General features: G+C 41.7%; 1 protein-coding gene across 2 annotated transcripts; it reads left to right on the top strand.

Annotated features, from left to right (window-relative positions):
• Window positions 1–5,677: 5,677 nt before the first annotated feature.
• On the top strand, window positions 5,678–26,252 carry LOC137090851 (thrombospondin-1-like). 2 transcript variants are annotated; one of them, XM_067454806.1, is made up of 22 exons: window positions 5,678–5,810; window positions 6,232–6,794; window positions 7,508–7,583; window positions 7,943–8,035; window positions 8,327–8,436; window positions 10,486–10,611; window positions 11,152–11,248; window positions 11,631–11,807; window positions 12,377–12,553; window positions 12,640–12,813; window positions 13,631–13,758; window positions 14,903–15,055; window positions 15,150–15,368; window positions 16,667–16,774; window positions 17,546–17,705; window positions 17,785–17,903; window positions 18,693–18,927; window positions 19,346–19,573; window positions 20,651–20,922; window positions 21,728–21,825; window positions 23,077–23,216; window positions 24,170–26,252. In XM_067454806.1, exons 1-22 carry the CDS (start codon window positions 5,747–5,749, stop codon window positions 24,175–24,177), a joined length of 3,525 nt encoding a protein of 1,174 aa, XP_067310907.1. In that variant the 5' UTR covers window positions 5,678–5,746; the 3' UTR covers window positions 24,178–26,252. The 2 variants fall into 2 exon arrangements, with proteins under 2 accessions (XP_067310907.1, XP_067310908.1); XM_067454807.1 differs by lacking the exon at window positions 5,678–5,810 and having other exon boundaries at window positions 6,213–6,794.
• Window positions 26,253–26,278: the final 26 nt, after the last annotated feature.

Below are 26,278 nucleotides of genomic sequence, written 5' to 3'. Positions count from 1 at the left end.
ACATACCACTTCCAATTTATTTAGAGCTGCCAGATAACAGGATGGAGAACACAGAGTTTATGGATGATATTTCACATTTAATATACATTTTTATGGATTAAACCACCTGTACCATGCTTGGAGCACTCAGTCAGATGTGTTCCTCTAATTCTCAAGTCATATGAAAGCACAAAGAGCAGCAAAAACAGAGTTTCGAGAAGATCTGAGAAACTTAAAAAATTTCGCCCAAAAAAACCCAAAGGGGTATGTATGCCTTTTTTTTGGGGTCGGAAAATAAATGGGACCGTTCCTGAAAAATGCTCAACCGAATCGTTCACTCAACATTCACTGACCACAACAACACTCAACCGAACACATTCATCTACATTTTGAGTCATTTGAGTTCTTAATTTGCATAGAAAAGGCAGTGTCCGATGGCCCATAATTAGTTTTTTTTTGCAACAACTGGTCATATATTTTCATTCATACTACCAACATTTCAATCACTGAATTATGTGTATATGAGCCATGGGTATATGTCCAGTATGACGTTCTGTAAAGCTGCCTTGAAAACATGTTTATTGTGAAAAAACTGACTTGACTTCAGCTGCTCGCCTCATTTACCCCTTTTCCACCAGAATGAACCGGGTGCTAGTTCGGAGCCAGTGCTAGTGTCAGTTCTAAGTTGGTTCGACTTGAGAGCCTTCTAAGAACCGTTTTCTTTTCCACATGCTAAGAGCCACAACAGAGCCAAGTCTTACGTCATACCAGAGTCCTGCACGGGTCCATCCCAGACCCGTTAATATTTGCACGTTACCCGATCCGTGCCCGCAATAAATCACACACACTAAAATCATTCCAATTAAAATGCTTTATTTATTTTTTTATATTGCACTTCTCTCAACATCAACAGCATCATGAATGGGCTAAAGAAACAGGCTAAAGTGCCTTTATAGACTCAACAATTTTATATACTTCACTCACCAACTTTACTTTTACTTCATCCATTGCTAATCCTGCAACGCTCGCTCCATCTGGGCTACGAGTGGCATCAACAAAAGTCACAGTGGTGGTGACGTGATGGATCATATGGCATATCGTTGTTGCGTGTATGTGTAATGGTAAATTGGACATAGAAATTGTAATACAGTATGTTTGGGGGGGAAGAAGGACGACCGGATCGTTTTGATCGTTTTTCGAGAACCGGCGAACATTTAAAAGACTTAACCAAACAAAGCGAAAGTAACGCGGCCCCTCACGGACATCTGCCACGCACACACATAATAAAACAAACACAACTCAACGTAAAATCCAGGTCTGGTGATCTCTCGTCCTTATAAGCCGCCGAGCTCCCTCGTGAGAGGATTTGAGACCGGTGTGGCTCACAGGTGACACTCATTCGCCATCACGCCCCGGTCTCGCTCGCTCCTCCGCCTCGCCACAGCACAGAAAAATATTGCACATATTTTTCATCCGCGCTTCTACCCGCTCGCACGGAATTAATTATCCGCCCGCACCCCGCCCGTGTATTTTATAATTTATGTCACAATCCACCTGTTTTAGCCACTTTTATGCCCGCGGGTACCCGACCCGTTGCAGGACTCTACTGCTAGCGAGGCAGCGGGAAACACACACACACACACACACACACACAATTTCCAGGCGTGTTCTATCTAATGCATTGACGCTGCGCAGACCAACCCACATATGATCCAAATACTGCGCGAGCGATTCAAAAGCATAAGGAGTCGTTGGCGCTCGCTGTACTTTGATGTCATACGCAATCAGTCTGCACAGCGCGCGCCGATGCATCTCGAACAAGCCTTCCCTCAGTGGCTCATGGCTTAATGATCCTACATCAGCATTAAAACGCCGCAAATCCAACGCATTTGTGCAGCTCTCCATGATTTGTATAGACGGAGATTACAATCCAGCAGCTGTTAGCTTGATTAGCTGCTATTGAAAAAATGGCGGTCACAGGTTTGTGTTCATCTTGTTGATCACGGTAACGCCGCCCCCAGCCGGTGACGCAAGCGGTTCTTACTTCTAGCCCAGCAATGTTTTGGTGTTACTTAAGAACCACTTTTCCTGGCTCAGAGCTGGTGCTTTGGCTGTGGAAACACAAAGAACCGATTTGAAACTAGGCTCTGGCTCCGATTTAGCACCAGCACTGCCTTGGTGGAAAAGGGGTAATTGATCCCTCACAGATGCTGATGGCTTAAGGCCTGTCCTGCTTTTTAAAAAGCATCACCAATGTAACTCTCCTTCGCTGATTTTCATATTCGTCATCCAGAAATATTAAGCAATCTGCACAGATTTTGGAGATATCTTTCCTGGAAGGTCCAGCAAAGCCTCATGAGTAAGAGTATTCCCTGAAGTCATGCTCGCCTGAAGAGACACAGATCTCATGAGGAGCATAAGAATTTTTAGATGTTTGGAATAGAAACAAGGCAAAAATACTAAGTAACAAAAGCATTTTTTGCAGTGATCTCAGAGACTGAAGCCCTGAGGACACGGGAAGGGTTCGTCATGCGAACATTCCCTGAAGTGACAGCCACTGATCTTGCTCAGCTGAACTTCTCGTAATGTTTCATTAACTTTAGATATCTGAGTAAACACAGTATGATTTGACTAGTTAATGTTCTTTAACACAATCTACATGACGGAACAGGCACACTGCAAAAAAATGCTCTTCTTATTTAGTAATTGTGTCTTGTTTCCAGTCTAAATATCTAACAATTCTTAAACCAAGATGCATTTACTAGATCAGTAAAATGACATAACCAGAGGTGGACAGTCCCTCAGCTCATTTACTCGAGTCCTGTACTGAAGTTCACTGTTTGAGTCTCTGTGCTTTACTGGAGTATTATTCTTTCTGTAATCTTCTGACTTTAACTTCACTGCATCTGAAAGACAAATATCGTCCTCTTTACTCCACTACATTTCTATCAAGGTCCTCGAAGTGGAAAGTCGTTTCTGTCGCAGCTTTGAAAGTCAGTGATGATTTTTTTCTTCTTTAAAAGGTGTTTGGGTTTTTGCAGAAAGCCTTTCAGGAATCACTCTTGTAGAGTCTCGTGAAGTTCAATGATTTCACAGCATTTATTAAACACTGATTTATAGTTTAGAGCAAAATGGAAGAAGACGGATGTCCAAATGCTCATTTAGTGGAGTATTCACATAAACAAAGCTGATTCTGTCTTCAGTGAAGGTGAACAGTGTGAGAATATCAGATGTGTATCAGTGTATTGGATCCGTGCATTCGGCCTTAAAGTGACAGCAGCTTTGTAACTTTTCTACAAGTATTTAAATGAGTTTAAGTTAGTCGTCTGCTAGTGTGTCAGATGGAGCGTCACTGACTGGCTTAAACCATGATGGCATAATGTGCATTTATACAACTATAATACAATAATGCGGCGACATAAAGAAGGACATTTACTTTTGATACTTAAGTACTTTTGAAAACAAATACGTCTGTACTTTTACTCCAGTAATGAAGTTGTGTAGTTTGGTCATCTCTAAACTGCCTTATTTAGTGTCCTAAGAAATAAAGAGCATATGCAAATCAGAGGAACTTACGTCATTCCAGAAAAGGCATTCTCCAAATCTCCTAAATCACCAGAGTGGCACTAAGTGTCAAATTAAACACCTGTGGGGTTTCTCTGGGATCTGACTTCAGAAGAACTCAGTGTTTGTTGGAGCTTGACAGCGAGAGCCGATGCCATTGACTCATTATTTGATGGAGAGTTTCAGGCCTGAGGGCAGCAGATCTCACCGTAATCCTCAGATCCGCATGCATCCGCCTGAGCCAGTGACGAATCAGGAGAGGTGAAGCCATTTCCTAAACGCTGATGAAGGCTATAAAACATGTTTGACAGATTCAGAGACTCAAATCACTGGGTTACTATGAGGACGAGGGAAAAAATTGTTTGGTTGCTATTGAAATCTCACTCACTGCTAAAAATGCTCTTCTTACTCAGTATTTTTGTCTTGTTTCTAGTCCAAACATCTAAAAATTCTTACATTAAGAAACATTTACTAGACAAGCAAAAGTAAATAATCTGCCAATGGGGTGAGAAAAATAATCTTGTTTTCTGTTTGAATTAAGATTATTTTTCCCACCCCATTGGCAGATTATTTATCTTATTTTAAGCAAAAACTCTCTTCATTTTGAGTTATTTTTCACCAAAACAAGACAATTACTTTTGCTTGTCTAGTAAATGTTTCTTAATGTAAGAACGTTTAGATGTTTGGACTAGAAACAAGACAAAAATACTACGCCGTGTGTTTGTGCATCTTTCTTTGTTTTGATATGTTGTATCATCTAATGGCATTCAAACATTTTAAAGCGTGTGTGTGTGTGTGTGTGTGTGTGTGTGTGTGTGTGTGTGTGTGTGTGTGTGTGTGTGTGTGTGTTTCTCTGCGCCGCCCACATGCAAACGTCATGTCCTGTGCCATCACAATGATGAATTTATGAGCCATGACGCCAACACTATAGCATCTGATACATTTACTGGACGTACACCACACACACACACACACACACACACACACTCACACTCTCTCACATTCACACACTCACACACACACACACACACACACGCTCACACACACACTAACACACACACTCACTCACGCACTCACATACACACACTAACACACACACACACACACACACACTAACACACACACACACACTCACTCACTCACTCACACACACTCACATACACACATTCACTCACTCACACACTCTCTCTATCTCACATGCGCACACACACACACACACACACACACACACACTCACACACATTCACGCACACACTCAACACTCTCTCACATTCACACACTCACACACACGCTCACACACACATGCTCACACACACACTAACACACACACACACACACTCACGCACTCACATACACACACACACTCACTCACACACACACACACACACACTCACACACTCACATACACACATTCACTCACTCACACACTCTCTCTATCTCACATGCGCGCACACACACACACACATACACACCAGTTCATCCTAAAGAACAAAAACATTTTTTTTTATGAAGCAGTTACTCTTTGCAATTATTGCAAAATAATAGATACATTTGATTTACATGATGACTAAACAGGAAACACAATTATGTCCTAATTATAATTCATATGGGCTTTAAAACTTAAAAAAATTGATACATCCTAAAGGAATTTCTGTCATAAATGATTCAGAGAACAGAATCCTGCTGGACCTGAAGGACAGCACGGGCATTTATAACACAAGATTATATTCCAAATCATCAAAGAATCCTGAAAAATAAAGATATTAAACAGTTCCCAACACTCTGTGTGTGTGTGTGTGTGTGTGTGTGTGTGTGTGTGGTGTGTGTGTGTGTGTGTGTGTGTGTGTGTGTGTGTGTGTGTGTGTGTGTGTGTGTGTGTGTGTGTGTGTGTGTGTGTGTGTGTGTGTGTGTGTGTGTGTGTGTGTGTGTGTGTGTGTGTGTGTGTGTGTGTGTGGCAGCAGATTGTTGCCTGATGGAAAGTTTCCTCAGGAATGTGCAGTTTTTTCTCCTGATGTTGAATACGCGAGTCCTGCTGAGCGCTGATTGGTCGAGAGAGCAGCTGAAGAATGTGTAAAATGACTTAAATTGCGCCGGAGTCTCATGCGCTCAGAAGAGCAGAACATCTCCAACACACACACACACACACACACACATTTAAAGATACTGGAGGTTTGTGTGTTATAAGAGCGTCTTATACAGCATCATGGCTCTGAGAGGACTCGTGTTGTGTCTGTTATTGTGGAGTTCAGAGAGCAGCAGACATGCAGGTGAGGATAAACTCTTCGACATCTAAATGAAGTGAGTTTTTGCTTAAAACAGGCAAAGTGATCTGCCAATGGGGTGAGAAAAATAATCTTATTTCTGTTTGGAATCTTGTGTCTTGTTTCCGTCCCAAACAGAAATAAGATTATTTTTCTCACCCCATTGGCAGATTTTTTCTTTTGTAAAGTGGGGCCATGGGTAATGTCCTCATATTTCACCCTCTCCTGTAATACCTGTGTCATACCCATGGCATAGATCAGTTTGCCTGTTTTAAGCAAAAACTCGTTTTGATTTCATTTTCAACAAAACAAGTAAAAGTATGTCGTTTTACTGATCTAGTAAATGCATCTTGATTTAAGAAGTGTTAGATATTTAGACTAGAAATGACAATAAGAGCATTTTTCGCAATGCATCTTTTTTCCTCAGAAATGCCCGAGGATGATACCGTGTTCGACCTGTTCGAGCTCTCCCGTCTGCATAAGAAGCACCATGGGGTAAGTTTGGTGAAGGGACCCGATCCATACAGCCCAGCCTACAAGATCCTAAACCCGAACCTGATCCCCTCCGTGCCCGAGCTCTCCTTCCGGGACCTGCTCGACTCCATCCAGACCGAGCGGGGCTTCATCTTCACCGCCAGCCTCAAGCAGGCCAAGCGGACCCGGGGAAGCCTGATCTCCGTGGAGAGGACCGACGGCACCGGCTCCGTCTTCGAGATCATATCCAACGGGAAGGCGGACACGCTGGACCTGGCGTACCGGACCGCGGGCGGGTCGCATGTGGTCTCCATCGAGGACGTGAGCCTGGCGAACGGGCACTGGAGGAACATCACGGTGTTTGTGCAGGAGGACCGCGCTCAGGTTTATGTGGGCTGCGAGGAGATCAACACGCAGGAGCTCGACGCTCCGATCCAGCAGATCCTAAATCAGGGGAGCGCGGACATCTCCAGCCTGAGGATCGCCAAAGGAGCCGCCAAATCTGATCGCTTCATGGTGAGCTGGGCTTTCATCTCTCATAGCTGTATGGCTATCGTTAAACCATTCTATTTGCGTTTAATGGCAATAAATTGCTTCGAGAAGTTTGGAAACGCGTAAAGACGCGCTGAATGCGCTCTAGTCCCTGTTTATTTGCATTTAATGCCATTAAAAACCCCAGAATATCCATAAAATGAAGTAATAATGTCAATGGATTTCAGTACACTCTAAAAAATGCTGGGTTGTTTTAACCCAATGTTGCTGGGTTAGTCCATATTTGACCCAACATGGGTTGTTTTAACCCAGATTTTTTTAGTGTATGCACTGCCAGTTTTCTATAGGGCCACATTTAATTAAAACAAAAGGCAAGTTATGAAAAATGTGTGTATATACAGTTGGCACGGAAAGTATTCAGACCCCCTTACACACTTCATTCTTTGTTACATCGCAGCCATTTGCTAAAATCATTTAAGCTCTTTTTTGTCTCTTTAATGTACACACAGCACCCCATTTTGACTGGGAAACACAGAATTGCTGACATTTTTGCAGATGTATTAAAAAGGAAACACTGAAATATCCCCTGCTCATTAATGCGTATCCTCGAGGAGTTTGGACACTAAGAGTGCTTGTGTTTTAGAGTCTCTGTCTGAATGTCTCACATAACAGTAGCTGCTGGAGGGTTTTTCACTGTTAGTCTCGGGTTCTGACCATTATCCCATTGTTTTTTTCAGGGAGTTCTCCAGAATGTGCGGTTTGTTTTTGGAACGACGGTGGACGTGATTTTGCGCAATAGAGGATGCGAGAGCTGTAAGTCTTTAAGCTCAACCTTATGTGTGATATCAAATATGACTGATAAAGGATATAAAAGACATGCTTTTTTATTTGATTAAATATTGGAAAATGTAAAATGAAGGCTTAAAATCACATTTTATTAGATAGCGGGAATACATCTGCATGCATTTGGCAGATGCTTTAATCCACAGCGACTTACTCTCCATTCAAGGTCCACATTTTACACTTTGGTCAGTTTTTGCTTTCCCTGGGAATCGAACCCATGACCTCCTAGCGCCACGCTCTATTGTTTGAGCCACAGGAAAGCCATTAACATGAACTGATAACATTTTATAAATGCATAAATGTAAAGGAATTTTTGAATATTTTGACAGCTACCTTCATCACGGATGTCATGAGCTTTGAGAACTCTGTGAATGGATCCAGCCCGGCCATCCGCACCGATTACACCGGACACAAGACTAAAGGTCAGATGATCGGCATGAGTTTGTAATCAATCAGTCAGCTTTATTTATATCACGCTTTTAAAACGACGATTGTTTCAAAGCAGATTCAGTGTCAAACAGGACAATACTGCAGCAGAATTAGATATGGCTAAGTGTGATTTGGATAGTTTATAGAATTAAATAAGACCTAACATAGACCATACATTTAATTTGTATATTCAGTTGAATAACTTGGGTCATAATTTTACTGTCCCTAAATGTGTCTCTGCATTGACTCAAGGCATTAACGGCAGAATAATCTTCCCTCTTCAGATCTGCAGGACATCTGTGGCTTCTCCTGCGACGATCTGACCAGCATGTTCACGGAGCTCAAGGGCCTCGGTGTGGTGGTGAAGCAGTTATCAAACGAGCTCCGCCAAGTGGTGAGGATCTAAACCAGCTGCAAACGTCCATGATGTGTCTCTCCACCCTATTCTCTAGTAAAGCCAGATCTCTGTCTGTCACACCCAGCAATTGGGTTATTTTTAACCCAGCAATTGGGTTATTTTTAACCCAGCGATTGGGTTGTTTTATCCCAGAAATTGGGTTGTTTTAACCCAGCAATTGGGTTGTTTTAACCCAGCAATTGGGTTGTTTTAACCTAGCGATTGGGTTGTTTTAACCCAGCAATTGGGTTGTTTTAAGCAAACATTTAACCCAACCGCTGGGTTAAAACAACCCAACTGCTGGGTTTGTCCACCCAGCATTTTTTAGAGTGTAGGTCATCGTTCATCTGATTGTTGAACTGTCAAACGAGCTCCGCCAAGTGGTGAGGATCTAAACCAGCTGCCAACGTCCATGATGTGTCTCTCCACCCTATTCTCTAGTAAAGCCAGATCTCTGTCCCTCAGTTATCCCACATGAGCCTCCGTGATATAAACCTCCTTTCTAATAACCAGAGGTGTACAGTCCCTCAGCTCATTTACTCGAGTCCTGTACTGAAGTTCACTGTTTGAGTATCTGTGCTTTACTGGAGTATTATTCTTTCTGTAAACTTCTGACTTTAACTTCACTCCATCTGAAAGACAAATATCGTCCTCTTTACTCCACTACATTTCTATCAAGGTCCTCGAAGTGGAAAGTCGTTTCTGTCGCAGCTTTGAAAGTCAGCGGATGATTTTTTTCTTCTTTTAAAGGTGTTTGGGTTTTTGCAGAAAGCCTTTCAGGAATCATTCTTGTAGAGTCTCGTGAAGTGATTTCACAGCATTTATTAAACACTGATGCTGCGTCCCAATTCGCCTACTTATACTACGTCCTAAAAGTATGTACTCTTTTTGTGAAGAAAAAGTATATACTTTTGAGTGTGTAGCAGAAAAGTATGCAAGCTTCGGGACTACTTCGCCATCTTTAACGGACTCTGTCGCTTAGTTACGTGCATCCCGTCACCGTTTATCTGCCCTGTCAATCATCGACAGATTCATCACAGTTCAAATCCTCCACATTCAGTTTAATCTCCTGCCGTATCGGAGAGAAATGTAGCCGCTCGTTGATCTGCCATTTGTGGGTCTTTAATGCAGAGACTCTCTTCATGTATTTACAGTTTAAATATAATGATGCATTTAAAAGTTAATGGCCAAACGTGTCATTTCAAAAGTTCTCAATGCTGCTGCGGGTGAAATATAATCTGACAACACTGAATAAATATATTTTTGTCAGGTTAAATATTGATAGTTGGTCACTCAAACCCTTTTATCTAAACTTCTCTACTTAACCGTCGAACTCGCACATCCGCCATGTTTGTAGTTTTTTAACGCTTTTTATCCGCGTTTGTAGTTCTAATCGAATCCTCGTCCAACTCGCAATGGGTTGTGGGCAATATCAGCCGTTAGAGTGCCCATCGATCCATACTGTGAATTTGGACCGGAAATAGTAAACCATCCGGGAATCTTTGGAATACTCTTTTCAACATACTACGATTTGGGACATACTAATTCTATTTTCGAATACTATTTAGGATGGATATATTATGCGAATTGGGACGCAGGGTGATTTATAGTTTAGAGCAAAATGGAAGAAGACGGATGTCCAAATGCTCATTTAGTGGAGTATTCACATAAACAAAGTTGATTCTGTCTTCAGTGAAGGTGAACAGTGTGAGAATATCAGATGTGTATCAGTGTATTGGATCCGTGCATTCGGCCTTAAAGTGACAGCAGCTTTGTAACTTTTCTACAAGTATTTAAATGAGTTTAAGTTAGTCGTCTGCTAGTGTGTCAGATGGAGCGTCACTGACTGGCTTAAACCATGATGGCATAATGTGCATTTATACAACTATAATACAATAATGCGGCGACATAAAGAAGGACATTTACTTTTGATACTTAAGTACTTTTGAAAACAAATACTTCTGTACTTTTACTCCAGTAATGAAGTTGTGTAGTCTGTCCGCCTCAGCTAATGATGGTTTCTCTGTGCCGTTTCCTGTCCTTCAGACCGCAGACAACAGCCTCATAATGAACCAGATTCAAATCCACAAAGGCGTTTGTCTGCACAACAGCATTGTTTACCAAGACAAAGACGAATGGACGGTGGACAGCTGCACACACTGCACATGTCAGGTACATTTCATGTCTTTTCTCTTCTTTGATACTGGTTAGTACTGGTTTAGGGCAGGACCGGATTTGACAGTGTTTTGGGAGAAGGCAAACAGGTGCTGAAAGTCTTCCTCTCTCAGTCTGTTGCATCTAAATGACTGAGATTTAGGAATGTTTTAATTGGTGAGTGATTCCTGCTGACTTTGGTTTCCGGTGAGACCAGCATGTGTGTGTGTGTGTGTGTGTGTGTGTGTGTGTGTGTGTGTGTGTGTGTGTGCGTGTGTGTGTGTGTGTGTGTGTGTGTGTGTGTGTGTGTGGCTGTGGCCGCTGACTCAGTCTATATCCTCCACCCTCATGCTGGCCACATTAAAACCCTTTGTTAGACCGGTCAGATGTATTCCCCTGCTGCCCGCTCAGCGTTTATATCACCACAAGACTTTCCTGGCCAAGCCAGGGATCACTTTTTATTGGCAAACTGAAATCCAGCAGAGAGGCGTTTATTTCTCACTCATTATGTGCAGCTGTCGGGATCGTCCCACTAAACTTGCTTCAAATGTTTGCCAGAACTCGGCCACTGTGTGTCGTGAAATCTCCTGTCCTCTCATGCCCTGCGCCAACGCCACTGTCCCCGACGGAGAATGCTGCCCACGCTGCGGAACGCGTAAGTCCAGCTGGTGTTCAATTTCAAAATTATGTACACGCTAAAAAATGCTGAGTTAAAAACAACCCAAGTTTGGTTGACCATGGACAAACCCAGCGATTGGGTTGTTTTAACCCAGAAATTGGGTTGTTTTGAACCAGCAATTGGGGTGTTTTAAGCAAACATTTAACCCAACCGCTGGGTTTTTTAAAACAAGCCAATTGCTGGTTCAAAACAACCCAATTTCTGGGTTAAAACAACCCAATTGCTGGGTTTGTCCATTTTCAACCCAACTTGGGTTATTTTCACCCAGCATTTTTTAGAGTGTAGGTCATGGTTCATCTGATTGCTGAACTCATTTGGTGCCCGTGTTTGAATATGTTCTCTGATTCTCTTCCTCAAGCGAGCGATGCGGGGGCAGAAGACGGCTGGTCGCCCTGGTCTGAATGGACACACTGTTCAGTGACCTGTGGCAGAGGCATTCAGCAGCGCGGACGCTCGTGTGACCGAATCAACAGCAACTGCGATGGCACGTCTGTCCAGACAAGAGACTGTTACACGCAAGAATGCGACAAACGCTGTGAGTTTAACAATCCGGCGCTGGTTATATTCGGATCATCAATCATGTAACATAGGCCAGTAAGAGCTGTGGGTTTGAACCTCACTCCCCTGACCTCGAGCGATGCTAGCGACTGCGGTTTTTAGAGTCCTTTTAAGCGCCCCCACTTCCCATGCCCATAGCCACCGGTTCAAATCCCACTCATAGCGGGTCAAGCAGGACTGGTTACATTTGGTGCCGTGACCCGGATGGGAGTGCAGTTTAAGAGGGCAAGTGTAACGTATGCCAGTAAGAGCCGTGCATGTAAACCTCACTCCCCTGACCTCGAGCGATGCTAGCGACTGTGGTTTTTAGAGACCTTGTTAGCGCCAACCTCCCATGCCGTAGTCACCGGTTCAAATCCCGCTCAGAGCGGGTCAAGTAAGACTGGTTACATTTGGTGCCGTGACCCGGATGAAAGTGCGGTTTAGGGGGGCGAGTGTAACGTATGCCAGTAAGAGCCGTGCATGTAAACCTCACTCCCCTGGCCTCAAGAGAGATGCTAGTGGGTTCGAGTAGGATTTATGTTTAATGCTTATTTCTGTTTGCAGTCAAGCAGGATGGCGGCTGGAGCCACTGGTCTCCCTGGTCTTCCTGCTCAGTGACGTGTGGCGAGGGCGTCATTACTCGCATCCGGCTGTGCAACTCCCCAACGCCTCAGATGGGTGGCAAAGACTGCGAGGGAGATGGCCGCCAGACTGAACCGTGCCAGATGGCCCCGTGCCCAGGTGAGTTTTTGCCATATAACTTTTGGAGCATTTGCAGGACTTAACCTGAAAATCCAACTGACACTGCATTTCTCTCTGTGTCTCAGTGAATGGAGGTTGGGGACCCTGGTCACCATGGGACACTTGCTCCGTCACGTGCGGTGGAGGACTCCAGCGCAGACACCGTTTGTGTAACAGCCCCGCTCCCAAACACGGTGGAAAAGAATGCCTGGGTGACTCCAAAGGAAGCCGTTTGTGCAACGCCCAGTCGTGTCCCGTTGGTAAGACATGCTTCTTTGTTAAAGCGGTGGTGTCATGCGATTAGACTTGTGTAACTTTAGTTAGTGTGTAATGTCGCTGCTTGAGCATAAACAGTCTCAAAGTTACAGCGCTGAAAGTTCAATGCAAACGGAGATATTGTCTATTAAAGTTACGGCAGTTTATTGACTACAAAAATGGCCGTTTGGACTACAATGAGCTTCTTCCTGGGTCGGTGACATCATAAACCCTCGCTAGTCTCCGCAGATGTGACTTCTGGCTGTAATGGGAAGGGGCGTGGCCTTAACCTGTGCTTGGCACTTCAGCCAATAAAAATACAGGAAACAAAATTTGGCCATCTGACCAATCTAAGACCATTGCGTTTCACTTTAAAGCGCTGGTTCTGTGTTTTTTTCTAGGCTTGGTTGTGTTTATGGGGCGCAGTATAACATGTCTCAATACTTCTTCTTTTTTTTAAACAGAGGATTTTTCTTCTATTCTCCCTTTATTCCACACCACTGTCCCCACTGAGCTTTGAACGGCTCGTTTGCTTCCTGGTTTAGCAAGGGTTTATGATGTCACCAACCCAGGAAGAAGCTCGTTGTAGTCCAAAGCGGCCATTTTTGTAGGCAATAAACTGCCGTAACTTTAAAAGACAATATCTCCTTTTGCAGTGAACTTTCAGCGCTGTAACTTTGCAGAGACTGTTTATGCTCAAGCAGCGACATTACACACTAACTAAAGTTACACAAGTCAAATCGCATGACACCACCCCTTTAAGGATCAAGCTAAAGATTCTTGTAGAATTAAAATAACAGATTTGCACACTCTTATAAACAGATGGATGTCTCTCTAACCCGTGCTTCGCTGGAGCCAAATGCACTAGCTTCCCCGATGGCTCCTGGATGTGCGGCGAGTGTCCCGTTGGATACACCGGGGATGGAATCCATTGTCAAGACATTGATGAGGTGAGAATGTCATGCTAATGAGATGGACACTTCTAAATGGAGATACTCGGGCCGGTTGCAAAAAACACTTTTAAGTCTTAAAAGTAAGTCATCTAATTTTTTTCTTTAAGACTGGTCCTAACTTTTTAAAATCACTTACATAAAATGGTAAATCAGTTCAATTTGAATTAGAAAAGTATGATTACATTTTGACTAATTGCTAGTTGGACAAATTAGTGCTTAAAGGGATAGTTCACCCAAAAATGTAAATTAGATGTTTATCTGCTGACCCCAGGGCATCAACATGTAGGTGTGTGTGTTTCTTCAGGAGAACACTAATGAAGATTTTTAACTCAGCCGTTGCTGTGTGTCGGTCATATAATGATGAGAATGGGGAACAATTCTATGAGAGGGAAAAAAACATGCTTAGACAACACACACACACACACACATACCCTGCTGCTCGTGACGACACACTGATGTCTTAAGACACGAACCGATCGGTTTCTGAGAGAAACACAACAGTATTTATGTTATTTTATTACCTCATATCAGACGAATCTCATCTAGTGTTCCCATCCGCTATTACTGCCGTCTGATGAGGTCAAACTTGTGTGATCATAGAGATATTCAATGTAGATTCCTCATTCGATCGATCTGTGCAGGCAACACTGCGGATTCTATATATATATATATATATATATATATATATATCTATGATCGCGCCAGCTTGACCTTACTAGACGGAAGTTACTGCCGATGGGAACACTAGATGAGATTCGTCTGACATGAGGTAATTAAATAACATAAATACTGTTGTGTTTCTCTCAGAAACCGATCGGTTCGTGTCTTAAGACATCAGTGTGTCGTCACGAGCAGCAGGGTGTGTGTGTGTGTGTGTGTCTAAGCATTTTTGTTTTGCTCTCATAGAATTGTTCCCCATTCACATCATTATATGACCGACACACAGCAACGGCTGAGTTAAAATCTTCATTTGTGTTCTCCTGAAGAAACACACACACCTACATGTTGATGCCCTGGGGTCAGCTGATCAACATCTAATTTACCTTTTTGGGTGAACTAACCCTTTAAGACACAGTCTAAACACAGTGGCTAAGTTTATGCCCTGGTGTTTCTAATATATTCTTAATTTTGGTATCTGCAGTGCAAAGAAGTCCCCGATGCCTGTTTTGTGCTCAATGGAGTCCATCAGTGTGAGAACACAGAACCAGGATACAACTGCCTGCCCTGCCCACCGCGCTACTCCGGACAACAGCCCTTCGGCCGGGGAACCGAGCAGGCCATTGCCAATAAACAGGTTAGAGCAGCCGAGAACAGTCTCAACAATGGGAAGGGCCAGTTCTTTCTCTTTTCATCAAGTGCTAACCTCCATAAACTCGACTTCCTCACAGGTCTGCACACCAAGAAACCCATGTGAGGACGGCAGCCATGACTGCAATAAGAAAGCCAACTGCATCTACCTGGGAATCTTCTCCGATATCTTGTACCGCTGCGAATGTAAACCAGGCTATGCTGGGAATGGCTACATCTGCGGAGAGGACTCAGACCTGGACGGCTGGCCAAACACAGACCTCCTCTGTGTGGAAAACGCCACCTACCACTGCAAGAAGGTATGTGACCATTTCTTTACCGTATCCATGAGCATCGGAAGCAAATAAAAAGTGGGCGGGTCCTCTCTCTTAGAATGTTTCTTTACTGGAGTAACGTTAGATGCCATATTTACATTAAATACTAATATACCGCCGTTTACTAAACGACTGATTGGGCCAGACTAAAGTTACGTAAATCAGTGAGTTATTGACCGCGGCTGTAGTGTAGCGGTAAGAGACGCACGGCATTAAGGTTAGACTCTAATCGATCAGAGGTTCGAATCCGCCTTTTGCCGAACTCGCTCTACTCCCTTTCCCATCACACATCAGATCGGAAAGACATTTATTTACAATAAAAGTGGAGAAAATATTAGAAAAGTGGAAATAAAGCGTCTAACGTGTTTAATAATAAGTGTTTATCGGTTAGGGGTGAACAGACATGAGCTGAATTACAGACGATAAAAGTGGGCGGGGCCAATATCATTAGACGTAAAGAGTGGGTGGGTCCAATATCATTAGTCGTAGAAAGTGGGTGGGTCCAGTATCATTAGTCGTAAAAAGTGGATCGGTTCCAATATCATTAGTCGTAAAAATTGGGCGGGTCCAATATCATTGGTTGTAAAAGTGGGCGGGTCCAATATCATTAGTCGTAAAAAGTGGGCGGGTCCAATATCATTAGTCGTAAAAAGTGGGTGGGTCCAATGTCAATGGTTGTAAAAGTGGGCGGATCCAATGTCAATGGTTGTACAAGTGGGCGGGTCCAATATAATTGGTCGTAAAAGTGGGTGGGTCCAAAATCATTGGTCGTAAAAGTGGGTGGGTCCAATATCATTGGTCGTAAAAGTAGGTGGGTCCAATATCATTGGTCGTAAAAGTGGGCGGGTCCAATATAATTGGTCGTAAAAGTGGGTGGGTCCAATATCATTGGTTGTAAAAGTGGGTGGGTCCAATATCATTGGTTGTAAAAGTGGGTGGGTCCAATATCATTGGTTGTAAAAGTGGGTGGGTCCAATATCATTGGTTGTAAAAGTGGGTGGGTCCAATGTCAATGGTTGTAAAAGTGGGCGGGTCCAATGTCAATGGTTGTAAAAGTGGGCGGGTCCAATATCATTGGTCGTAAAAGTGGGCGGGTCCAATATAATTGGTCGTAAAAGTGGGTGGGTCCAATATCATTAGTTGTATAAAGTGGGTGGGTCCAATATCATTAGTCGTATAAAGTGGGTGGGTCTTGTCCCACATACACACAATGGTTCCGACACCCATGACCATATCCCATTATACAATGAGGTTACAAAATCACCAAAACATTTCTATTTTAGGACAACTGTCCTGACCTTCCCAACTCTGGGCAAGAAGACTATGACAAAGATGGAACTGGAGATGCTTGTGACAATGATGATGACAATGATGGGATCACTGATGACGGGGTAGGTCGTAAACACATTCTTCTTCTGCAAAAGCATTTAAAGATAGCATGCTACTGACTAGAAAAGAACAGAGTGAACTAAAGAGTGGTGGCTTCTAACCAGCTGTGCTGGATCCCTTGGTTTAACATCTATAATTCAGCCAAAAAATGTGACTGGGCAAACAAAGAGTCAGCATCTTGGAGCCAAACGCTGAATTCCTGCACAGCTGTGTCCCGAACCGTCACATCCATGGCATATCGCTTTAGACATTCATCTTGTTTAGTGCTTTGCTATGATGTGTGTGTGCACTGCAAAACATGCTCTTCTTCCTCAGTATTTTTGTCTTGTTTCTAGTCCAAACATCTAAAAATTCTTAAAACAAGAAGTATTTACTAGACAAGCAAAAGTAATTGTCTTGTTTTGGGGAAAAATAACTCAAAATGAAGAGAGTTTTTGCTTAAAATAAGATAAATAATCTGCCAATGGGGTGAGAAAAATAATCTTAATTCAAACAGAAAACAAGATTATTTTTCTCACCCCATTGGCAGATTATTTATCTTATTTTAAGCAAAAACTCTCTTCATTTTGAGTTATTTTCCCCCAAAACAAGACTTATTTTTACTAGTCTAGTAAATGTTTCTTAATGTAAGAATTTTTAGATATTTTGACTAGAAACAAGACACAAATACTGAGTAAGAAGAGCATTTGTGCAGTGTGTATTTATAAAGTTCGTTCGGTGAGGTTGGCTCCAGATGTTTTTGTTCATCATTGGATCTTCTTGTTTTGAACCAGGACAATTGCCCGTTCACCTTCAACCCAAGACAGTACGACCATGATCGTGATCAAGTTGGTGACCGATGCGATAACTGCCCATACGACAGTAATCCAGAACAGACCGACACCGACAATAATGGCGAGGGCGATGCATGTGCCATAGACATCGATGGGGATGGTGAGTAACATGACATTAATCTTTAGTCATGCATCCTCACACACAGGAAGGATATACTGACTGGAATGTGTTTGTCCAGGCATTCTGAATGAGAAGGACAACTGTCCATATGTGTACAACACTGACCAGAGAGACTCTGACTGGGATGGAGTCGGTGACCATTGTGACAACTGCCCGCTGGAGCACAACCCTGACCAGGTGAGATACTTCCTCTTGATTTTTAGACGGTTAGTTCACCCAAAAATAAAAATGACCCTTACCCTCCTGTGGTTGGCCAGCCGTCAGACCTCCGCTCATTTTCACACACAGATGAAGATATTAGTGTTGAAATCCGATGGCTCAGAAAGGCCTTCATTGACACCAATGTCATTTCCTCTCTCAAGACCCATAAAGGCACTAAAGACGTCGTTACAAAGCCCATCTCACTACAGCGGCTCTACAATCATTGATGAAGAGGCCAGAATAGAGTTAGTGCGCAAAAACACTAAATAACGACTTATATAGTGATGGCCGATTTCAGAACAAAGCTTCGAACCGTTATGAGTCAGTGAATCGATTCATGATTCGAACCGTTTATGAGTCAGTGAATCGATTCATGATTCGAACCGTTATGAGTCAGTGAATCGATTCATGATTCGAACCGCTATGAGTCAGTGAATCGATTCATGATTCGGATCGCGAGTCAAACGGCTGAAATCACGAGACTTTGGTGATCTGAATCATGAATCGATTCATTGACTCATTACAGTTCGAATCATGAATCGATTCACTGACTCATTACGGTTCGAATCTTTGTTCTGAAATCGGCCATCGCTATATAAGTCGTTATTTAGTGTTTTTTGCGCACTAACTCTATTCTGGCCTCTTCATAAATGATTGTAGAGCCGCTGTAGTGAGATGTCACAGAGTTTACATCTTTAAGACACGAGTGTGCCACCATGACCAGCAGATGATGAAGGCTTTGTATTAATCAATGTCCTGTCACAGATTGACTCGGACTCGGACAACATCGGAGACAAGTGTGACAGCAATCAAGACATCGATGAGGATGGACATCAGAACAATCTTGACAACTGCCCCTACATCTCCAACGCAAACCAGGTCGACCACGACAAGGACGGCAAAGGAGACGCCTGCGATCATGACGATGACAATGATGGCGTACCTGATGAAAAAGACAACTGCAGACTCGCCTTCAACCCAGATCAACTGGATTCAGACGGTGAGTCAAACATTCACTGCAGAGAATGCTCTTCTTACTCAGTATTTTTGTCTTGTTTCTAGTCCAAACATCTAAAAATTCTTTCTCTCAAATCAAGACAGTAATTTTTACTTGTCTAGTAAATGTTTCTTAATGTAAGAATTGTTAGATATTTAGACTAGAAACAAGACAAAAATACTGAGGAAGAAGAGCATTTTTTGCAGTGTTGCTACTTTTAAAGCATCCCTTAAAACTCATTTATATTCTTTATGTTTTAACTGATGCTGTAAATGTTTATATCTAATGTGTAATTCTTAATTTTGTTTTAATGCTCTTGTACAGCACTTTGGCTGTTTTAAATGTGTTATATAAACCAATAAACTAAACATGATTCGACTCGTTCCACATGCTGAACTTCCGTCTCTTTTCTCCTGTCCAGGTGACGGCCGAGGTGACATTTGCAACAAGGACTTTGACCAAGATAACGTGTTGGATATTCACGATGTTTGCCCGGAGAACGTTGACATTAGTGCCACAGATTTCCGCAGGTTCCAGATGGTTCCTCTCGATCCCACAGGAACTTCCCAAATCGACCCCAATTGGGTGGTTCGCCACCAGGGCAAAGAGCTTCTGCAGACCGTCAACTGTGATCCTGGCATTGCTGTTGGTAAGCGATTGAGCGGCCCTGGCTCATAAATTCATCATCTACATCAGGGTTACTCAAATCTAGCCCTGGAGGGTCAATGCGCTGCAGAGTTTAGCTCCAACCCTGTGATTTTCTAATGATCCTGAAGACATCGGGTGCGTTTACATGCACACCATAAGTTGATAACTCACACATATCAGCTTATTGAAATAACCAGTTTACATGCTAACCAGTAAACTGACAACGCAAGTCAACCTTTATTAATAAACCGGGTTATTACCTTGTAGTGACGTCAATAATAATAATATCCGTATCTGACTCGGAGTATATTCCTAATGTTCCGTCAGTTGTGATGTTAATAAAGCATGAGCTGGAGATTTACGGCTCATATTATCCCTCATGCAGCGTTCTGACTGAACCTCTTCTGCTTTCTGAGATGAGAACACATCTTTACAATGTTCTGGGTCTTAAGAGTCTGCGTTTGTCATATATGTCCTTATTTCATGCAAAACGCTCGCTCGCTCTGTCTGGGTGTGTTTAAATCTGCTCTAAATGTGTGTTTTTGTCCCCTATAACACATGAGCACTTCAATAAGCCGACAGAAAGCAGGTTAATGCGTTTACATGCCGCGCAAAATCAGGGAAAGAGGCAAAAAACTCCCTGAGTCGACCGGTTTATGCTTATGCCGTTTATGAGCTTACTCCGATAAAGAAAACGGGTTACCGCATTTACATGAGCATGGTCAATGTCAAATTATTAGGCATAATCGGCTTAAAGGGTTAGTTCAGCCAAAAATGAAATGTCTGTCATTAACTCCTCTCCCTAATGTCGCTCCACACCCGTCAGACCTCCGCTCATCTTCACACACAGTTTAAGATATTTTATATTTAGTCCGAGAGCGTATGCAAGTGTATGCACACTATACTGTCCATGTCCAGAAAGGGAATAAAAACATCATCACAGTAGTCCATATGAGACATCAGTGGGTTAATTAGAGTCTCTTGAAGCATCCAAAATACATTTGGGTCCAAAAATAACAAAAACTACGACTTTATTCCTGATCTACATCAGAGCACTAACGTTCTTGTTGTTCCTCAGGTTATGATGAGTTCAATGCCGTGGACTTTAGTGGCACGTTCTTCATCAACACAGACCGCGATGACGACTATGCCGGATTTGTGTTTGGCTACCAATCCAGCTCGCGCTTCTATGTGGTGATGTGGAAACAAATCACACAGACCTATTGGTCTCACACACCCACAAAAGCCCAGGGTTACTCAGGACTCTCCATTAAAGTGGTCAACTCCACTACAGGACCGGGCGAACATCTCAGGAACGCTTTATGGCACACCGGAGACACCGAAGGACAGGTACGTATCATTCTCAAAAATGATATATATATATATATTTTTTTTGGTCAACAAGCAAAACTCCATTTGCAATCATTTTACACAGGATAGCATGAGTCATTCAGGTACACTGCAAAATATGCTTTTCTTCCTCAGTATTTTTGTCTTGTTTCTAGTCCAAACATCTACAAATTCTTAAAACAAGAAGTATTTACTAGACAAGCAAAAGTAATTGTCTTGTTTTGGGGAAAAATAACTCAAAATGAAGAGGGTTTTTGCTTAAAATAAGATAAATAATCTGCCAATGGGGTGAGAAAAATAATCTTGTTTTCTGTTTGAATTAAGATTATTTCTCTCACCCCATTGGCAGATTATTTATCTTATTTTAAGCAAAAACTCTCTTCATTTTGAGTTATTTTCCCCCAAAACAAGACTATTACTTTTGCTTGTCTAGTAAATGTTTCTTAATGTAAGAATTTTTAGATGTTTGGACTAGAAACAAGACAAAAATACTGAGTAAGAAGAGCATTTTTTGCAGTGCTCATACATACAATTGGGTATATGCATGCACACATACGCAACCATAAAAAGTAAAAATAAAAAATATAAAATGTTTAGACTCTTATTGACCGAAGCTAAAGCTTATGATGCCTACCCTTAACTCCACAAAAGCAGCACTAATTGACATTAATTTAATATTTTCATCATTAGGTATATTTTTTTATTACCGATCCTTTATAAAGTATTTTAAACTGTTAAAAAGAGCATTAAAGTGATGATTTTGGCTTTTTATAATGCTCCGCTCACCTGATCTGACTGTTTTCAGGTGCGCACCCTTTGGCACGACCCCAAGAACATTGGCTGGAAGGATTACACGGCCTACAGATGGCAGCTGATCCACAGACCCAAAACCGGACACATCAGGTTAGTTAAAACTCAGTCGTTCTGTCTCGTTTCCAGTCCAAATATCTAACAATTCTTAAATCAAGATGCATTTACTAGATCAGTCAAACGACAGGAGATATTTTTTCTTATTTTGTTGAAAATAAAATCTAAATGAAGAGAGTTTTTGCTTAAAACAGGCAAAATGATCTGCCAATGGGGTGAGAGAAATAATCTGATTTCTGATTGAAATCTTGTTTCTTGTTTCCGTCCCAAACATTTGATTTTATTTTCAACAAAACAAGAAGCAATATCTTATGTCATTTTACTGATCTAGTAAATGCATCTTGATTTAAGAATTGTTAGATATTCTAAATAAGAAGAGCCTTTTTTGCAGTCTGGATGGTCAACTGAGATCAAGATTTGTCTGAGGCTGCTTTCACACCTGCCTCCTTTAGTTCGGTTGAATCGTACTCGAGTTCGGTTCCTCTTTGGTGCGGTTCGTTTGGTCAGGTCTGAAAGCAGCGATCGCACTCGGGTGCGCACCAAAAGCAGACCAAACAAGCATACCGAGACCTCCTTGAAGAGCTGGTCTCGGTCCGCTTTCAAACGAACTCTGGAGCGGTTCATTTGTGGTGAGAACGTGATCCGACCTCGAACAGAACCAACTACAAAAGTACTGATCATTTTTGGACTAAACCAGCTGCCGTAGTCGGCTGCGCTGACATTGTGTGCATGACATTATTACCTGATAGATCGTTGGAAATATTTTCGGAAGATGAGCATGTCAAGAGTTAATAATGAATGCACGCCTCCGCTTGAAGTGTCGAGCGATGCGCTCTCTGCATTAGAGCGTCGTTTTCACGTCGCATCCGCGCTTCATTATAGAAATGTATTTGCATACTGTGGTAAACACACACACAGTGTAGTAGATTATGGCCAGGGACAAAACCAGCCCGCAGTCGTCTCTCCATAGGGTTATTATAGTTTGCTGGCTTTTCCTCTTCTGTTGGAATTTTCCCACACATAAATTCTGACCAATCGAAAAGCAGTTTAGGAAATACGCCATGGCCAATGAGTGATGTGGATGTTGTCACGTGACTGCGTTTTGGTTCGTTTCAACTGGTTCAGACCAAAGCAATCAGTGTGGTTGGAAAAGCAAAAGCTGAAAAATGCAACAATGTATAATTGTTTCCCCTTAGCTCGGACCAAATGAACCAAACTAGAGATGTGAAAGCAGCCTGAGTTACCATCCATCAGCTCTACTCACTCCTCTTTTTCTGATTTTTCCAGAGTTATTATGTATGAGGGCAAGAAAATCATGGCTGATTCAGGAAGCATCTATGACAAGACGTACGCTGGAGGAAGACTTGGCCTCTTCGTCTTCTCTCAAGAGATGGTTTACTTCTCAGACCTCAAATACGAATGCCGAGGTAACACATTAGGATGGTTTAACCCTTTAACTTTCACTGTAACTCTCATTAACCCAAAACTAACTTCATTAAGATGCCACAGCCCATACCATACTGTTAATACTTAAAGTACATTTTAACCCCATAACTGACGCCTGGCGCTCTTTTATTGATGGCCTTTTTTTCGTATTCTATATTTGAGTTATCATCATAAATTAGGGATCATTCGAAAGCTTACGAACTCAAAATTCATCCTGTCGAAAACGTTTTGAAATTAGATGTTGCATTACCATGGAAACGGTACTCTAAATTCTCCTAGCGGGCTCCTCCCCCTAGTGGGCGGAGTCATGTTTCCTATTGCAAAACTTATTTTAACTACTTTATAATCAAAAATGTTTTTAATCTTGACAAAACACATCATTGGAAAGGTCTGAGTCTCAAGGTTCCATATTTGGTGCCTGTTTTATGATGGAAGTGATATTTGGACAGAAATTTACAGGAAAATGCATTAAAAAAAAAAACAATCAATGGAAGCTGAACGACACCCGGTGGCTATTTTTGGTACAGCGCCTAAACACAATCTCATGGGGACTTTAGTTTTTGTGATATTAACTTCAAATTTGGAACACAACTTGGTTAGACAAATGACTTTGATTTTATAGTAAACATTTTTTTAAACTATATATTTTATAAAAAATAAAATACAAAATTAATTTTCAGTCAATTAAAACTTCCATTACTTTTTCATTTTTTTATATTTTGAAATGCTTTCACTTCACAATAGTCTGCTGATTGTCTTCTTTAAATCAAACTTAAGTCTATATTCCGAAGCCTTCTTGAATTACAGCACTTTAAGTTTGGATAGAACATTTCCATGACTATTCTCAAAAAGGTGACAGCTAAGGGGTTAAAAGAATATGGCTCTTTAATGTTGTTCTGGCAAAGCTCATACGTGTTTTTTGACTCTCTTGCAGATTTATAACGACCCCATTATGGTTTTCCCGAAGGACGTGCCCGCTATCTGTTCTTTACATGTGTTGTGTGTTATAAAACTCTTCTGTGCTCGGATTAAGGACTAAACGTGGAGCGCAGAAACTGAAGCAGGTCCATCTTTCATCTCATTGAATCTCAACTGGACTCTCGATCAGTTTTTTATCATTTGGTGAGTAAAGGGAAGCTCTTCTGTAAAGTCACCTCAGATCTGTGGACTATGATCGGGACAGAAAGGAGTCGCTTATGGACTGAAGTAAAAGCTATTCCTGGATTGATTCTGGATTGATCTATTCCTGGATTGATTCTGCTGGATTTGAGCTGTTTATTCCGCAGAATGGATGACCTTCTGCATGGACGTTTGTCATTGAGACATCCAGATCTTCATGGCTCAATGATTCCATAAACCCCCTGCTTTCAATCATTGATGTTTGCAGCCAAAGAGTCTTCATTTCACTGTGTTATAGAGTGGAGTCTTTCTCAGGGCTAGAAGGACCTTCGTGACTGGAGGAAGTTCATGTCTTAGATTAATACACAGATGAGCATAAAGGAAGAGGAGAGATTACAGAGGCGCACTTGTTTGATTTATTTATTGTGTTGAGAGGAGATGGATCATCTCAGAGCCACTTATTACTGAAACAAACAAGAACAACTGGAGCTTTAAGAGCATTTCCTTCAGGCCACCGAATGGGCACCCGACAGAACCAGTGTCGGACCAGATCCGGGTCATATGTGACCCTGGAGCACAAAACCAGTCGTGCGTCTCACGGGTACACCGCAAAACACGCTCTTCTGACTCAGTCATTCTGTCTCGTTTCCAGTCTAAATATCTAAACATTCTTAAATCAAGATGCATTTACTAGATCAGTAAAACGACATAAGATATGTTTTCTTGTTTTGTTGAAAATAAAATCTAACTGAAGTGAGTTTTTACTTAAAACAGACAAAATGATCTGCCAATGGGGTGAGAGAAATAATCTTATTTCTGATTGAAATCTTGTTCATTTCAGATCATTTTGCCTGTTTTAAGCAAAAACTCTCTTCATTTAGATCTGCATCTTGATTTAAGAATTGTTAGATATTTAGACTGGAAACGAGACAGAATGACTGAGTCAGAAGAGCATTATTAGCAGTGTATATCTGTGGACACAATACATTGTATTGGTCAAAATGATCCATTTTTAGTAAATGTCCTACTGTAAATATATCACAAATATATTATTAGTAGTAATATGCATTGATGAGGACTTCATTTGGACAACTTTAAAGGAGATTTTCTCAATGTTTAGATGTTTTTGCACCCTCAGATTTTCAAATATTGTCCTAACAAACCTCACATCAATGGAGAGATTATTAATTGAGCTTCCAGATCATCTATAAATCGCAGTTTGAAAGAATGGACCCTTGACTGGCTTTGTGGTTCCACGCGTACCAGACGTGAGCCGGATCTGGGCCGACACTATGTTCCTGTCTGGGGAATATGATGTAAACATACAAATATTACCTCACTAATGTATAATTGAACTCAACGAAAGTTACAAATGATATTAGTGCCATTTATAAGTCAGTGTTTTGTTCTAGAGCTACTGTATGTAGTAAAGCATTCCTTCTGTAAATAATACTTCTTTTTTTTTGGATGAGATGCCCCAGTAGAACACGAATGGAAAGTTGTTAATATAAATAGTTTGTGCCTAATTAATGATGTCTTTTTAACGTAAGTTATTGATAAAGTTTTTTATGTCATATGTGTAGATATATGCTATTTAAATAATTTATAATGAAGTGTAACCTGACATGGGAAGTGTTTGTATAAACTGTTTGCACACTGATGAGGATTTTCTTTGTTTTCTATGTTTAGGGATGCTTCAGTGTCAGTATTGTTACACGTTTTACACAATAATGTTGTTTGTTTTTTATCAATCATGTTGTAAAATTACATGAACAATAAATAATTTTAAGTAAAAATGCAGTTATTTTCTTTTTAGTCGCTCAGTGAAACGTCACAAGCATGTTAAACTCCAGAATCAGCTGAAATGACATCCGTCAAGGCCTGATTTTACACCATAAACCTCAAAGTTCACCAAGAAATCAGC

The sequence above is a fragment of the Pseudorasbora parva genome, chromosome 10, assembly GCF_024679245.1.
Source record: "Pseudorasbora parva isolate DD20220531a chromosome 10, ASM2467924v1, whole genome shotgun sequence".
Lineage (NCBI taxonomy): Eukaryota > Metazoa > Chordata > Actinopteri > Cypriniformes > Gobionidae > Pseudorasbora > Pseudorasbora parva.
The sequence above is the reverse complement of the archived record's forward strand: the minus strand, read 5'-3'. Positions and strand labels throughout refer to the sequence as shown.

Coding starts and splice junctions, on each gene's coding strand:
- LOC137090851 (XM_067454806.1), top strand. CDS start 5,747: ATGGCTCTGAGAGGACTCGTGTTGTGTCTGTTATTGTGGAGTTCAGAG. Junction 10,612..11,151: donor GCACACACTGCACATGTCAG/GTACATTTCATG, acceptor AATGTTTGCCAG/AACTCGGCCACTGTGTGTCG. Junction 12,814..13,630: donor CGCCCAGTCGTGTCCCGTTG/GTAAGACATGCT, acceptor TCTTATAAACAG/ATGGATGTCTCTCTAACCCG.